This window comes from Colias philodice, chromosome 28, assembly GCF_061535455.1.
Source record: "Colias philodice isolate Cphi_HAF_F1 chromosome 28, ilColPhil1 Martin Lab GWU primary, whole genome shotgun sequence".
NCBI classification, from domain to species: domain Eukaryota; kingdom Metazoa; phylum Arthropoda; class Insecta; order Lepidoptera; family Pieridae; genus Colias; species Colias philodice.
In genome coordinates, this window is record NC_143113.1 from 1,635,837 (window position 1) to 1,653,620 (window position 17,784).

At 35.3% G+C, this 17,784-nt stretch overlaps 2 protein-coding genes across 2 annotated transcripts in view; one reads left to right on the plus strand and one right to left on the minus strand.

Moving 5' to 3' along the window:
- Positions 1-17,784, minus strand: part of LOC149476192 (uncharacterized) — a 33,755-nt gene that overhangs the window by 12,784 nt on the left and 3,187 nt on the right. Inside the window, exons 4-20 of the mRNA XM_089712016.1 lie at positions 17,671-17,780; positions 16,110-16,199; positions 15,783-15,860; positions 15,513-15,553; positions 14,795-14,926; positions 14,259-14,308; positions 13,760-13,880; positions 13,566-13,616; positions 11,719-11,819; positions 9,615-9,785; positions 8,940-9,060; positions 8,425-8,577; positions 7,604-7,715; positions 6,804-6,942; positions 2,262-2,369; positions 1,430-1,553; positions 384-499 (exon numbers count right to left, since the gene is read on the minus strand). Coding sequence (XP_089568142.1) covers positions 384-499; positions 1,430-1,553; positions 2,262-2,369; positions 6,804-6,942; positions 7,604-7,715; positions 8,425-8,577; positions 8,940-9,060; positions 9,615-9,785; positions 11,719-11,819; positions 13,566-13,616; positions 13,760-13,880; positions 14,259-14,308; positions 14,795-14,926; positions 15,513-15,553; positions 15,783-15,860; positions 16,110-16,199; positions 17,671-17,780 — 1,818 coding nt within the window. The remainder of the gene's footprint in view (positions 1-383; positions 500-1,429; positions 1,554-2,261; positions 2,370-6,803; positions 6,943-7,603; positions 7,716-8,424; positions 8,578-8,939; positions 9,061-9,614; positions 9,786-11,718; positions 11,820-13,565; positions 13,617-13,759; positions 13,881-14,258; positions 14,309-14,794; positions 14,927-15,512; positions 15,554-15,782; positions 15,861-16,109; positions 16,200-17,670; positions 17,781-17,784) is intronic.
- LOC149476193 (uncharacterized) overlaps positions 2,429-17,784 on the plus strand; it is a 177,295-nt gene continuing 161,939 nt past the window's right edge. The window contains exon 1 of the mRNA XM_089712357.1: positions 2,429-2,620. The gene's annotated coding sequence lies outside the window, so the exon portion shown is untranslated. The remainder of the gene's footprint in view (positions 2,621-17,784) is intronic.

Below are 17,784 nucleotides of genomic sequence, written 5' to 3' on the forward strand. Positions count from 1 at the left end.
TATGTAGATACTTGTCTTATTTTGCTCGAAAGAAAGTATATTACTGGGACAGGGATTCGCCTGATTAATTTTAAAACTGACATGTGTTTCAAGTTCGATTGACAATAATGTTTCAAGTCCGTATCGATTAATTCACTTTAATCGATGTTTTTAAGCAGGTTACCTCTCTTCGAAGATACAATTGATAGACGACAAATGTTGCCTATGCTCCACTATAGTCTTGTAAAATTAATGATTTAGTGTTGTAAAAGTTACGTATTGAGTTAAGTTTTTAATGTACTGAAGCGAAAGTCCAAAATATTTTATTTAATGTCATACATTAATTAATAATAATATATTATTACATGGCTATAAATTGAGTTTGAGTTTGAGTTTAAACTCACCTATTAGGAAAGGTCAATTCACACTGATTGCATTTGAACAAAAAGTTTTCGTTTGCATGTTTCATACGCCTGTGTACTTGTAAATATGTCCAATGGAGGTAGGAACGGCCACAATCCTGAAAAAACAATAACATATTAATCTTAATATATATAAATCTCGTGTCACAATGTTTGTCCTCAATGAACTCCTAAACCACTTAACCGATTATAATAAAATTCGCACACCATGTGCAGTTCAATCCAACTTGAGAGATAGGATAGTTTAAACATGTAGGTACCACGGGCAAAGCCGGGGCGGACCGCTAGTATTAGTATGGCGCAGTTTCATTAGTCGATAGGGCCCGCATGCGGGGTGCGAGAGATTTCTGGAACGCGTGCCACAGGGCCAGCATTCGGGGAACCGTTTTCATTAGTCGATAGGGCCCGCATGCGGGGTGTAGGGAGAACCTCCATTTTACGTAAAACAATCATAATCTCGATAGATTTCCACGAGATTCAACATTTGCGAATCCGTAAAGCGATCAGCCATTTTGTGCAGCGTCTTTATAATCCAACAAGCACTCACGAATGAAATTGAATAATGAAAAAGTATTTGACTTAAGACCCGCAAGCTGTACCGACCTTGACCGATGAATTTCATTGGTCGATATCACGGTCGGTATTAAGCATGCGGGGAACTTGTTTTCATTGGTTGTTATCTCGCCTGCGGGGACTCCCCGTATGCTGTATACCGAACGAGTTAACGACTAATGAAACGGCGCCATTATAGATTAAAAACAGACACACTGATTTTATTATAAGTTCAGATTTCAAATAACTCCAATTTTTTTTGAAGTGAAACTTCTTTATTGGGGTTGGACAAAAATTTAGTGTAACATTTTTGCGTTACGCCGTACGCGTGACATTTTTGCGTTACGCCGTACGCGTGACATTTTTGCGTTACACCATACTCGTGACATTTTTAAGGTCATAAAGAAGTTTCACTTCTTACGTGTGTACTCTAGTACACGCATACATTTTTTTATTTCTTATAGATTGATAAATACCTCGCACAAAAAATGCTTGACAACGGGAAAGCCGCCATATCCCAGTATGTTCGAACTACCCTCCTTGTTGCAGTCGGACAAATTGCGCTTATAAAAGCCATGCGTCGTTTTGTGTGTTGTACATCTGGAAATAGTCAAATGATCTAAACTTGTTCGATATTTATATTAAAACATACAAACAAAAGCATAAAATTTCCTCTGTAAAAGTTTAAATTAGAATTTTTAATGAATACGCGCACAAAAAGCATATAATAAAATCGCTTTTTACACTATAATATTAGTAAGGAATATTATGCTTACGGTATTTTAAGGTAACGAGGAATTTTTAATAAAAAAAAAAAATGTACGTATTCATAAACATTTTAGATCAATTGTTTTTTTAAATAAATTTTTCCCGTTCCCGTGGGATTTCCGGGATAAAATCTATCCTATGTGTTAATCCAAGTTACCCTGTATATGTGTGCTAAATTTCATTGTAATCGGTTCAGTAGTATTTGCAGGAGCAACAAACAAACATACTAACTTTCGCATTTATAATATTAGTAGGATTTGAATGCTATGCTGCTATTTCATTTTCTCTGTGTAACAATCTATGTACACAATTTATCAACATTTTAAATAGATTGCTTAGTATAAATCTATATATATATATATATATATATATTATATAAAAGAAAGTCGTGTTAGTTACTCCACTTATTACTCAAGAACGGCTGAACCGATTTAGCTGAAAATTGGCAGGGAGGTAGTTTAGAGCCAAGAGACATAGGATACTAAATATGTACCACGGGCGAAGCCGGAGCGGACCACTAGTTTTAAATAAAATAAATACCTGGAATAAGTTGCAAAGCTGACTTTACAAATGTGACAGACAAACGGATTCTTCACACCCTTGTGTATTGATCTGTGTGAGTTGAGAGCTTCTTCCAAGTAGAACACGCTGAAAATACATGTAGGTTAGTAACGGATGTGCAGATTTAGATGAAACTTACAATAAAAAAAAAGTGTGTGCGTGTAACCTTTACGCGCGATTGAAGTAAAACTTCTTTGGCGTTGACGACATATATCACTGAAATGATTAAATATTAACTTAAATAAATAAATATTATATTATAATTTAATTATATTTATTATTCATGTGCTTTACAAAGATTATTTAAATGTTATATTAATATTATTCATTCGAAACAGGTAATTGAATGTCATAATAATTTCTTACGTACGAAATTATAGGTTTGTGGTAACTATAATGTGAAACATAAATTTTACTCTCTAAATTTGCTACTTTTCTTGAAAATACAGCATCTATCGTTGTACCGAAACGCGTTGTTGAATGAAGTCGAGAAGTATTCATAGATAAATCAAATTTTTCTTCTAAAAAATCAATTAACGGCTGAGATTCCTGAGAGCGAAAATTAACATTAAAATCTCCAGTTAGAATCATCGGTAATTCATGATAATTACTATTTAAAAGTCGAGAACCTTCAATTGTGAAGTGAAGTAATTGCTGATGAATAAATTTTATGATATTTGTCAGGCTAGTATTTGTAGAAATATAAATAACAACGATAATCACAGGTTGGTCATTCGTATTAACACATCGAACCAAGGCGATGTCACCAATTTGTGAAACCTCATCGGAAATTTGTGATAATATCGTTTGTGAAATATTTTGAATTGGTGTTACATTGTTCAGTGTATCTGTAGATGAATGATATACAGCTACTCCACCAGCAGTTGAGTTGGGTCGTTTGTATTGGGTAACGCAATAAAAATTTTCAATAAGAATTTGTTCGTCATTTTTCATCCAAGTTTCGGAAAATAACAGCAATGTGGACATTTTTAATACCTTATCATTCAGATCAGAAACATGAGCACGTAAACTTTGGCAGTTGAAGGAAAATAGTGTAATATTACTCTCATTTACAAGGTTATATAATTCTTCCTGTTGTGTTATTAGGCGAGAATTTGAAAGTCTTTCAAATTCACACTGTAAATCAACTATTCCCCCTGGACGCTTTCTTCCATGATAAAATTTGTTGTCATCGGTGTTTGAGACAATGAACAATCCATTTATATCAGTTACTCGTGATAAAGCTACATATAACAGCTGCTGACTGTGACTTTTATTGTATTCATAAACGATTTGATCAAAAGTACCACCTTGAGACTTATGTATTGTAAGCGCACAAGCAGATACTAATGGAAACTGATTTCTCTTTGCAAATATTGTCTTATTTCTATTCATTGGTACAGATGACGATCTTCATAAAATTGGGACTGCTGTTCTACTAATGTTTAGAGTTTGAATATGATGGGCAGCTTTTTTCCTAATTTTCTCTCCTATCTTACCAGGAAACTCAAGCCATAAGCGTATGATGTTATCACTGTCATCACGTTCAATATACACTAACTTTCCAACACAACCGTTGGCTAAGCCATCAGATACATCAATATTGGTTGCAATAATGTAAAATTTGTTAAGAACTAATATGATTTCATAAGGCGATCCTCCTGTATCAATAACTGACATTTTATGAAATTGTTGGCGTACATATGCTTCTTGTTCAACTGAATGACAACCTATATAGGTACATATCTGTTGCTATGGATACTACTTTGTCTTCAGCAATATTTAAAATAGATTGATTATAATCCGCAACATGTTTATTTTTATTTTTAATTTACTTATTTTAAAAGTAATAAATAAACAAGTATAGGTATTTAGAGATTTTCAAAAAATTTTGCAATTTAAAATAATGTTTTTAAAACTGTTGAATTTTTCATTCACATTGCTATTCACAATTGATCCGTTTGAAAATTTGAAAATAAATAATCCTAATTGATTATGATATTTGCCACTAGCTGGCGTATAAGTCAAGAAGCGTGTAGTATATGACATATACTTACAACCAATCAGAATTATTATTTTTAAATGGCGGAAACTACACAGACTATAGTAAGCGTTACTTCCGTCAGAAAAAAAATCTGAGTTACTCCCTAGTCGCGCCTAAAGAAGTTTTACTTCAATAATTCTGATTGGTTGTAAGTATATGTCATATACTACACGCTTCTTGACTTATACGCCAGCTAGTGGCAAATATCATAATCAATTAGGATTATTTATTTTCAAATTTTCAAACGGATCAATTGTGAATAGCAATGTGAATGAAAAATTCAACAGTTTTAAAAACATTATTTTAAATTGCAAAATTTTTTGAAAATCTCTAAATACCTATACTTGTTTATTTATTACTTTTAAAATAAGTAAATTAAAAATAAAAATAAACATGTTGCGGATTATAATCAATCTATTTTAAATATTGCTGAAGACAAAGTAGTATCCATAGCAACAGATATGTACCTATATAGGTTGTCATTCAGTTGAACAAGAAGCATATGTACGCCAACAATTTCATAAAATGTCAGTTATTGATACAGGAGGATCGCCTTATGAAATCATATTAGTTCTTAACAAATTTTACATTATTGCAACCAATATTGATGTATCTGATGGCTTAGCCAACGGTTGTGTTGGAAAGTTAGTGTATATTGAACGTGATGACAGTGATAACATCATACGCTTATGGCTTGAGTTTCCTGGTAAGATAGGAGAGAAAATTAGGAAAAAAGCTGCCCATCATATTCAAACTCTAAACATTAGTAGAACAGCAGTCCCAATTTTATGAAGATCGTCATCTGTACCAATGAATAGAAATAAGACAATATTTGCAAAGAGAAATCAGTTTCCATTAGTATCTGCTTGTGCGCTTACAATACATAAGTCTCAAGGTGGTACTTTTGATCAAATCGTTTATGAATACAATAAAAGTCACAGTCAGCAGCTGTTATATGTAGCTTTATCACGAGTAACTGATATAAATGGATTGTTCATTGTCTCAAACACCGATGACAACAAATTTTATCATGGAAGAAAGCGTCCAGGGGGAATAGTTGATTTACAGTGTGAATTTGAAAGACTTTCAAATTCTCGCCTAATAACACAACAGGAAGAATTATATAACCTTGTAAATGAGAGTAATATTACACTATTTTCCTTCAACTGCCAAAGTTTACGTGCTCATGTTTCTGATCTGAATGATAAGGTATTAAAAATGTCCACATTGCTGTTATTTTCCGAAACTTGGATGAAAAATGACGAACAAATTCTTATTGAAAATTTTTATTGCGTTACCCAATACAAACGACCCAACTCAACTGCTGGTGGAGTAGCTGTATATCATTCATCTACAGATACACTGAACAATGTAACACCAATTCAAAATATTTCACAAACGATATTATCACAAATTTCCGATGAGGTTTCACAAATTGGTGACATCGCCTTGGTTCGATGTGTTAATACGAATGACCAACCTGTGATTATCGTTGTTATTTATATTTCTACAAATACTAGCCTGACAAATATCATAAAATTTATTCATCAGCAATTACTTCACTTCACAATTGAAGGTTCTCGACTTTTAAATAGTAATTATCATGAATTACCGATGATTCTAACTGGAGATTTTAATGTTAATTTTCGCTCTCAGGAATCTCAGCCGTTAATTGATTTTTTAGAAGAAAAATTTGATTTATCTATGAATACTTCTCGACTTCATTCAACAACGCGTTTCGGTACAACGATAGATGCTGTATTTTCAAGAAAAGTAGCAAATTTAGAGAGTAAAATTTATGTTTCACATTATAGTTACCACAAACCTATAATTTCGTACGTAAGAAATTATTATGACATTCAATTACCTGTTTCGAATGAATAATATTAATATAACATTTAAATAATCTTTGTAAAGCACATGAATAATAAATATAATTAAATTATAATATAATATTTATTTATTTAAGTTAATATTTAATCATTTCAGTGATATATGTCGTCAACGCCAAAGAAGTTTTACTTCAATCGCGCGTAAAGGTTACACGCACACACTTTTTTTATTTTTAAATGGCGGAAACTACACAGACTATAGTAAGCGTTACTTCCGTCAGAAAAAAAATCTGAGTTACTCCCTAGTCGCGCCTAAAGAAGTTTTACTTCAAAAATTTCAACTTCAACGGAATTAAACAATATTTCAACTTAAACGAATTATGTATACATAATAAACGTATTTCAATTTATTGACGTGACAACGTCTTACAATTCGATAGAGCCGGCTGCACGCACGAAAAAACATGACTCATGCGGCGTTACCTCGCTCTGAGGCGTTCCATGTAAGGCTTGAAGTGCAAGCGAGAGCGCGGAACGAGCGACAAAGAAGCACAATCGGACGTTGTCACGTTCAACTATCGTCAGTAAACCGACTTTACAGACAATCAAATTTTTTTAATAAATAGAAATATGCTTTCCACTCACTCCTCACAATATTCACATCGAAACGCTTTATCAACCCGCACCACACGCACAATAGTTAGCGCTGTAGCGTCTAACCCGTGGAGCAAGGTTCGACTCTCGTCGGTGGTCACTTCGCGTGGTATTGGTTTTGTGAAAGATTCTGGAATGTGAAAAAATGTGTAAGAATAAAAATGTATATAGTAAGTCCAAAAAAAAAACGTGTATACATGTATACGTGTATACGTGTATACGTGTATAGTATACTAGCTGTGCTCCGCGGTTTCACCCACAGTGCTCTGCTTCTGTTGGTCTTAGCATAATGAAAGCATATAACCTTCCTCGATAAATGGTCTATCTAACACCGAAAGAATTTTTCAAATCGGACTCTTGAGATTAGCGCGTTCAAACAAACAAACTTTTCAGCTTTATCTTAATATATATAAATCTCGTGTCACAATGTTTGTCCTCAATGGACTCCTAAACCACTTAACCGATTATAATAAAATTCGCACATCATGTGCAGTTCGATCCAACTTAAGAGATAGGATAGTTTAAACATGTAGGTACCACGGGCGAAGCCGGGGCGGACCGCTAGTAATATTAGTATAATTACGTGTATGCGTCCATAGTATATAGTTACGTGTAAAGTATATAATTACGTGTATAGCATATTACGTGCATAGTATATAGTTACGTGTAAAGTATATAATTACGTGTATAGCATATTACGTGCATAGTATATAGTTACGTGTAAAGTATATAATTACGTGTATAGCATATTACGTGTATATTATATAGTTACGTGTAAAGTATATAATTACGTGTATGGTTGCGTGTAACAAGCCCACTGGTGGGCGACAGTTGTCCCGCTTCGTGCCGCTTCGCTTCGCTCGCAACCGCCGCAACACACTCCGCGTGTTTTGTGCTGTGCTCCTGCGAATAAACATTTACATATTAAAAAATTAACAATAAATTCATATGTATATTGTTGGTAGTAATTATTAGGTAAAATATAATATGTACTAGAGGTCCGCCCCGGCTTCGCCCGTGGTACATATTTCGCAATAAAAGGTAGCCTATGTCCTTTCTCGGGTATCAAAATATCTCCATACCAAATTTCATGCAAATTGGTTCAGTAGTTTAGGCGTGATTGAGTAACAGACAGACAGACAGAGTTACTTTCGCATTTATAATATTAAGTATGGATTGTTGTAATACAAAAGTTACACGCATATAAGCAAGCGTGTCAACGAGAATCGTAGGGGTATTCTTATATATCTGTCAATTGTGATAATACCCTTACGATTCTCGTAAACACGCTTGCTTGTGTGCGTGAGCCATTTCGAACGTTTGTATGAAGTTTCCCTACTGGTTGTTTTTGTATATTGTGCCCTTACCATAGCCTCTTCCACGTCACGGAAGGCTCACAGGCAACAGTTGACACACACACGCAAGAGCTTCCTCACAAGCTATAACACTGTTACCGGTTGCCATGGCGACCATCACGGTTGACATGATAACCTCCCACTTACCATAGCCTCTTCCACATCACGGAAGAAATGTCGCACTGTTACCGGTAGCCATGGCTACCGCCCCGGTTGTCATGGCGACCACACCAGTTGCCATGGTAACCACCACTTACCATAGCCTCCTCCACGTCACGGAAGGCTCTAGAACAATTAACGCACACACGCAAGAGCCTCGGACTTGCCTCTTCGTGTGCACGTAGGTGCATGCGCAGTCGGGAACGGCGGGTCAGTTGTTTGAGGCAGATGTGGCATTGGTACGGTTTTATCTGTTAACGAAACGTTATTTTTTCATAATTATTATAGTTTTTAAACTGATCTTTCAAATTAGGGTGTTATCGAATTTTGTATAAAAGGTGCTGATAGACTTGATTTTAGAGATAAAAAATATAATTTATTTTAATTGAGTGCACTTTCCGTAACACCAGGGTAACCCCGAGTAATCGGGGAAACAACAACAAAATTGTATATTCCATAAAACAATATTATCATAATATATCAAACCAATTCGGTTGGTATCAATAAAGAAACATATCGAATGACCTATCATATTATTATACACAGGCAGGTTTCCCTTGTATATGTTTAAAAGCTAATTACTCAAAAATAATTGCAAAAACGGACTTTTTACCTGCAAATGTGTAACCCCATGTTCGTCCAACGTCTGTTTGTCGAGAAACCGCTTCCCGCACGTCACACACACGTACCGCCGCGTGTCTGTGTGCGTGCGGCTGTGCTTTGTTAGTGTTGCCCTGTATAAAAATATAAAAATATTTTATAAATATGTAAAAAGTTTCTTTTTGAGGCTATGTTCGTAGTAAAAATTGATAAAATTTTATTATTTATAAGACTTCATATACTTTTAAGATGAAGGAAAAAAAATTTCTTCATTTTGTTATTGTATACAATAAATATTGAATTGGTGCTAGTTAACAAGTCCCTATGATTATAGTTTTACCAACATTTACTACTTCTACTACTACTGTTACTTAATAAAAAATATAACTACTAATAAAAAATAGGAAAAGGATTAGCAATGAGATTTGTTAGGTTATAAAGAGCAGGGCTAGCTCGATAGGCTATAAAGAAATGGCGAGAAAACGATCGTTAAAATCGTCACTGAAAACTAATTTTTCAAAAAGTTTATCTGCAAAATATGCTGATGGTGAGGATCATTTTAACACGTTTTTTTTTGTTTTAATTAAGATTTATCTAATTTATTTTTTACTGTATCTTTATTTTATCAAAGGCTATGTCTAATCTTTATATACTTCTTACTGTATCTTTCTATATCTATATAACTGACCTCAAATGAAAAGTCTTGCCGCACCCACTAAGCGGACACTGCCATCTTCTTTGCCTCGAATGTCTAAAGTGCACGTGATCGAATAGTTCTGCTTCATTTGAAAAGTGTGCGGGACACGCGGAGCAGTGGTAGTTGCCGCCCTTGAGCAGCGAGCTGGGGGAGTGGAACTGCCTGGGGGGGGGATCTATATTTAAGGATCTATCGAGTAATAACTCAGGCCCCGGAACCACAGACACAATAGAAAATCTATAAATAAGGTGTCGCTGAAAATCAGCTCTGCAGTGAAAGTCTATGCTTTCACTGTAAAATGCTGAGCGGCATTCCTTTTAGCTAGTAGGTTTTAGTAATTAGTTTGTAAGTACATAGATTGTTAATTTTAATGTACCTGGCCTGCTTGCTAATAAAGATTTTATTATTATGTCTCTCTCCATAATACACGGGTACCACCAGAAGGAAGATACCCGGTCCTTTGGAAGGCTTACGTGGGGACACAGGTCCAACACGCAGAGGCCCTTTAGAGAATTTAATGTGTTGTGGGACACCAGCCGCAGCCTGCCCATGACTGCACTATAGAGATACAGCCCTGGGCAGTCCGCGGCCAATGTAGGACTATTGCAGAAAAATGGAAATGAACAAAACTGGGTTATGGAAGGGGGTGTTAGATGGACTGGTATATTGGTTCTATGGGGACTATGGACGTCTGCCTTTTCAATATTAAAAATTGAAAATAATGGCAGACGGTGACTCGCCAGTTCGGTCGATGGGCTCCCAAAAAGGTTACCGAGTATGGCAACAAGGGGGCAACATCAGCTGAACGGCTAGGGGTGTAGAGAGGTGCGGCACCGGTTTCACCATCGCGGGCCCGCGGGCCCGGAGCGGGTTTCCCCGCTATTACGCCATTAGACACTTCCACCCCCGAGCATATAGCTCTGGCGGCTCCACTCTGGGCGGCCAACAAAGGCAAGCCAGAGGTGGGGGATCCTGAACCTCGTCATTGTTCACTCCGAACTGCCACTGGGACAGTCCAGAGGTGAGGACAGGGTCCTCCCCCGGGAGCACTCGGTTCCCGCGGGGTCGCTACTCCCCGACACCTCGCCACAAGGTGCCCTGCGGGGTGACTGACTGCACGGTTGGGATATCTATTGTAGATATGCCAACCGGGGGCGATGGGGTCGTCACATCCCTACGCCTTTATTATTATTATTATTATTTATTTTTATTATTATTGTGTCGTGGACCGATCGGGCCACTTGGGGCTCAATGGGTTAAAAACTCTTTTAATAGACCTATGAAACTATGGTTGTTGCTCCTTGAGCAGCGAGCTGGGGGAGTGGAACTGCCTGGGAGGGGGGATCTATATTTAAGGATCTATCGATCAAAAGCTCAAATTAATTCAAATTTTTCAAATGTATTATTACAATATTAAGGCGCTAATACATTCTAGTCACTATCTGGGTATGGAAATATTTAAATGGAAATACGTAAAATTAAACTACACTAATTCTTCGCGTCTATGGTAATCGCCGTCCTTGAGGAGAGACAGCACTTCGTTTCATTTAATGTTGATGTGATCATTAAACTATAATAAAACCCTCTAATATATTAAAACTCCTATAGCATGTACCATGTTTTATGCAATAAATTATTTAAGTATTTTATTTATTTAGCTTATTTTAAGAAGAGATGGTCGAATTCTGTTTCATTGCTAAAGTGGAAAAGGCATATATTTTTATGTTATGCCCCTTAACAATCCATACTAATATTATAAATGCGAAAGTAACTCTGTCTGTCTGTCTGTCTGTTACTCAATCACGCCTTAACTACTAAACCAATTTGCATGAAATTTGGTATAGAGATATTTTGATACCCGAGAAAGGACATAGGATAGGTTTTATCCCGGAAATACTAGGGGAACAGGTTATTCTTTGAAAACGCGGGCGAAGCCGCGGGCGGAAAGCTAGTCATAAATAAAACAATTGAAAATAGTAATAATGACTTTGGCCCTATTCCGACATGAAAAGCTGTCAATTAATAAAAATATTTAAAACATTAAAAAAAAGGTAAAAAATAGAATATCTGTAAAATATTTAATTATTTTACTTACATATGAAACTTCAATCGCACTTTAGAAGAGAAAGATTCGTTACAATTGTGGCACGTCACTATTTGCAGACTGTCGTCGCGGCTTCGCTTCTTTCGTACTTTCTGGAAGTTTCGATACACAATTCATTTGAATTGTTATTTTAATTTTAAAATAACATTTATTTGCAAGAATGTAGTTAGAAATTATAATATGTATTATGTGGCTAATACTTTCTACCTATTGATTTATATACATATATATTTTTTTATATTTTGAGACAATTTTCACACACGGCACGATCTGATCCCATACTAAGCTTTCGCTCGTGTTATGGAAACCAGATGGTTGATAAACATACATATATAATTTTAAATAAATATGTACTTATATCACAGTATTACCATCCTACAGTATGGCGACGAATGTACTTGTGCAGAGAAACGGAGGGGAACTGGCGGGGGGTCGGGCGACGCGGGCCGCTTAATGCAATCACGCTGAGTTTGCATTAACTATCGCGAAAGGACGACGCAGTCGTATTTTTTGTGTAATAATTTTATTATACATAGGTACTTACATATTCTATTATGACGCGCAAAAACTGTTCCGTTTACGGATGTAAATCTACAATGAAATCCCAGAAGGAAACAATATTTCAGAAAGATTGTATTAATTGTATCTGTTGAATTAAAAATTTAAAATCAAAGCTATGTATATGTTGTCCTCATTATTTTCTAATCAGATTGTACATCCCAATGCGAATGCATTACTTAGTTAAATGGTATAATATACAATTAAGAACATCCAAAAATAAAGTGTCCACGTAAATAATATTTAGCAGTACAATATCTGTAATTATATATTTATGAACAAATAATTACATCAGATTTAATAATCGCAATTATTTTGAATGTACATATGAATAAAGGATTTCATCATAATATTAATAATCAAAATTGTTTTATTTCCCATTTGTTGCAACCCTAGCGTATTTTCGTGTGGCAGCGTAAGTACCTACGCTGGCGGCGGCATCGCGCGACATCAAAGGCGATTCCTTACTGTAGGAAATAATATTGTTATACTGTGCTTATATAGATAATTTACACCCAGACACAGAGCAAACATCTATGTTCATCACACAAATATTTGCCCCGGGTGGGAATCGAACCCACGACCTCTGGCTTGGAAGGCAGGGCCATTACCAACCAAGCCAACCGGCTAGTCTAACCTAATTATTTGGGTGTGCGTATATTAAAATTAGTTTATTTGGTTAAGTAATCTAAGTTACTGTTTGTAAAAAGTAAGTAATATAATCTAAGCATAATAATGCTGTAATTTTTACATGTTGTGATAAACTTAATCAAACCATGAGGACATGCGACAAGCTTTACTTATATTAGAGAGAGAAAGAGAATATTACAGGACAATAAATAGGCTGAAAGGGCCATACACGGACTGCTTCAAGCAGTTGGGACCGACGGCTTGAAGCCGCGACCGCGCGAACTATGGACATTTATTCACTGCCGTACACGGACTGCTCGAGCAGTCGCGACTGCTTCAAGCCGTCAACTGCGCGGTTTGTAGCGACTGCTCGAGCAGTCAACGACCGACTGCTCGAGCAGTCCGTGTAAAAAGGTTAAAAATAATGACGTCATTCACATAAAAAACGGGTTGCACTGGGGGAGTGCCGGCAGAAGTGAAAACTTGATTATTAACGTTGAGCATGTTTGATATTTTGGAATGGTATCCGTCTTACGCTTTTTCGATCAGGCCACGTGTACTGACGCAAGTTTAAGATTTTATACCCAACGCCGCTAAAGAAGTTTTCACTTCAAAAATAACAAAACATTAATAATACGAAAAGTACTTACCAATAAGCTATCGTTAGTGTTGCTAGCTTGTCTAGGTCTGCCTTGGGCTCTCTGAAAATAATTTTTAAGTCAATTGTTAAATTTTTCATGCATAAAAAAACAGTGTTCCAAAGATAAAAAAACACGTCATAAAATTAGGAAATAAATACCACACCTTGAAAACATACTAAAAGCTAAAAAAATAAATAATCTACCTTCAAAAAGTCCTCCTTAGTAGGCACATATAATCCAGATTGTCCAGTTGGAGATTTTCGTTTCCTACCTCGTTTACGACATTTGTGGGTAGTTAAACTTTCCGCGGTTGGGAAGATTCGACTATAAATAATAAATTAATTTAATCTGAGTTTAAATTTATTTAAGTATGAGCGATAAAAAGACATATCTTCTATAAATAGTACATATACTTATAGAAAAACAAGCTTTCCGCGCGCGGCTTCGCCCACGTTTTCAAAGAAAATCCCGCATAGTTCCCGATCCCGGGATTTCCAGGATAAAACCTGTCCTATATGTTAATCCAAGTTACCCTCTATATGTGCACTAAATTTCATTGTAATCGGTTCAGTAGTATTTGCGTGTAGAGTAGCAAACACACACACACACATCCATCCTCACAAACTTGCGCATTTATAATATGAGTAGGATAACAAAATCGATTTTAATTTCTAAGTACTACATAAGTGTAAAAATATTCACCTGCAGTTAAAACATTTATGTTTTGTCAGAGCGTTCTGAGTGCTTTCAGTCTGGAACAGAAAAAGTATAGTATTTATTGTAATACAGTAAAACTTTAAAAGATTGTATTTGTATTTACGTTGGTTACGTTAACATCTCAAGATACATGTAACACCTAACCCCTCGTTAACCAACACTAAACCCCGTTAACCAACACTAAACCCCGTTAACCAACACTAAATCCCGTTAACCATCACTAAATCCCGTTAACCAACACTAAATCCCGTTAACCAACACCAAATCCCGTTAACCAACACTAAATCCCGTTAACCAACACTAAATCCCGTTAACCAACACTAAATCCCGTTAACCAACACTAAATCCCGTTAACCAACACTAAATCCCATTAACCAACACTAAATCCCGTTAACCAACACTAAATCCCGTTAATCAACACTAAATCCCGTTAACCAACACTAAATCCTGTTAACCAACACTAAATCCCGTTAACCAACACTAAATCCCGTTAAACAACACTAAACCCAGTTAAGTTAAACCTCGTTTAATCTAAGCAGGTTCTGCAGCTGCTGTTCTTGCGCATCATCACCGGTGTGAACTATCCAGATGTCTTCATCATCACTATCTAGGGCTTCTTGCTTCACTTCGGTTTTTAGTTCAACTGTTGGTACCTGGCATTTTTTTACAAATTAAAGGTTAATTAGAATAACAATTGACAAGTTTCTAAAGAATCTATACTTATCTATACTCAATATTATAAAAGTGAAGAGTTTGTTTGTTTGAACGCGCTAATCTCGGGAACTACTGGTCCGATTTGAAAAATTATTTCGGTGTTAGATAGCCCATTTATCGAGGAAGGCTATAGGTTATATATCATCACGCTAAGACCAACAGGAGCAGAGTAATGCGGGTGAAACCGCGGGGCTCAGCTAGTTAAGTGCATGTTGGTTAATTAAAAGTTATTGTTGGTTTAGATATTCGATATATAGGCTAAATAGAAGCACAGCACTAAAGAAAATATTTTTTTATTAATGACTAGCGGTCCGCCCCGGCCCGTGGTACATATTTCGCAATAAAAAGTAGCCTATGTTCTTTCTCAGGGTCTAAAGATTACCTGTGCCAAATTTCATCAAAATCGGTCCAGTAGTTTATGCGTGAAAACCATACATACATACATACATACAAACCTTTCCTCTTTATAATATTAGTATAGACTAGTATAGAAGTATAGACTAAGTATATAATTTTATTTCTTACCCCAGTTGTCATTATTGTTTTATCTTCATCGTCTTTGGCATCTGAAATTTAAATTAAGATATTTAAAGTGAATGAAAGAAAGAAAGAAAGAAAGGAAAAACCCATTTGCCTGTACATTTGAATTTGCATCACTCAAAAACTTAATACAGTTTCAGCCCATACATTGTTAGAAGCAAGATATAGGTTCATTTTACTATCAAAAGTAGCACATGCGATGGAAAATGATATTTTAAGACACAGACGAAACCGCGGAAAAAAGGTAGTATATACCTGTATCGTTTTCTTTTTTCACAGCACTCCTCGTTCTTTTGGCTACAGGCGACGATTCATCCGAGGAATTTGCATTTTCTGAAATGTAACATACAAATCACTACACAGTATTAAACAAAGTCGCTTTCTCTGTCCCTTTGTATGCTTAAATATTTAAAACTACGCAACGGATTTTGATGCGGTTTTTTTAATAGATAGCGATTCAAGAGGAAGGTTTTAGTATGTAATTTATTTGATTTTAGACAACGCGGGCGAAGCCGCGGGCGGAAAGCTAGTTATATACAAATTAATATTTTAAATTGAAATTTCATTGTTTTTATTACTTACCCTCTTTTTTAACATCTTCTAAAGCATCTTCTTTCGGTTTATCGTGAGCCGCTTTTATGTGACCTTTCAACCATTTTGAATTGGCATAACCTGAAATACAAATTAAAAAAAACTATTTTAAATCTAGAAATTTGCTCTTGGTCGAGATTTCAGACATTTTAAAGAATTTGAGGGTAATTTAAGAATCACTATATACAACTACCTTCAACTGTTTTAAACATGTTCAGATTAATAGTAAACAAAAATTCAAATAAATGTAATTATTTGTAAGTTGTAGTAATTTCTTTTAGGGCTGATTATTCAATCCTTGGTTAAAACTTATTCGTCGAATAATGTATAAAACTACCATTTTAAAAACGTATTCTAATTGCCCGTATTTGACAGTTTACGTGACATTTTAATATTATCGTGTTTATTGGTATTATCGTGTAATACTTTATTGGACGGATAAGTTTTATCCAAGCATTGAAAAATCGGCCCTAAAAGAAATTACTACAACTTACAAATAATTACAGTGCAAATAATTAATTGACTCAAACCGTGATGTATTTTTAACTACTTAAGACTAGTGTTGCCGCTCGATAGTCCACTATCGATAGTCTATCGATTAACTATCGATAGTTGGGGAAAAGCAATAGTATCGATAGCACTATCGATACTATCGATAGTGTCGATACTATCGATAGTATCGATAGTCCTATAAGCGTAAATACTATCGACACATAGCAATACCATCGATAGTATCGATACTATCGAAGCTCAATATCGAACGAACTATCGATACTATCGATAGTGTCGATACTATCGAAGCTCAATATCGAACGAAATATCGATACTATCGATAGTGTCGATACTATCGATAATATCGTCCCATCGATAGTGACCTTTTTCTCGATAGTATTGCTTTATCAATAATATTATAGTGGATGACAGAGAACTAGATGTTTGGTTATAATACTTTTCAAGTTATCTATTGGCGCTTTGTACAATCCATTTTTTTTAGTTCGTTAATTCGTAATCCAATAAGCCCATTGACTGACCCATTATACCAAGAAATCGTGAACAATACTATTGCACAATTTACTACTATCGATAGCTCAAAACTATCGATAGTATCAGTACTATCGATAGTATCGATTGTAGTTGCAATATTCAGTAGCAATAGTATCGATACTATCGACAGTATCGATAGTATAGCAACTATTGGCAATCAATACTATCGATTTTATCGATACTATTGCAGTTCATCAATAGTATTCCATGATTAACGCTATCGATAGTATCGATAGTATCGATAATATCGATACTATCGATAGTGCTATCGATATTCTGACTTATTTTCAAGGTCAACTATCGATAGTCAAACTATCGATAGTTCGGCAACACTACTTAAGACTATACTACTTTGAAACACATTTGTTTATAAACAATTTACAATAAATCCAACTACCCTCATTTTTTTAATGTAGCTATAATTCGTTATCGGACTACATAAATAATTAATAACTAAAATAAAATACACTTGATTATAGATAATAACCGTTAATTTTTAGATTCATACCATAATCACACAAAGGACAAGGGTATACAATCCCTTCGGACAAATCGTGCTTATGTTCCTCGCAGTGATCAATGACTTCTTGAAGTATCGCAAATATTCTATCGCAAAACCTAT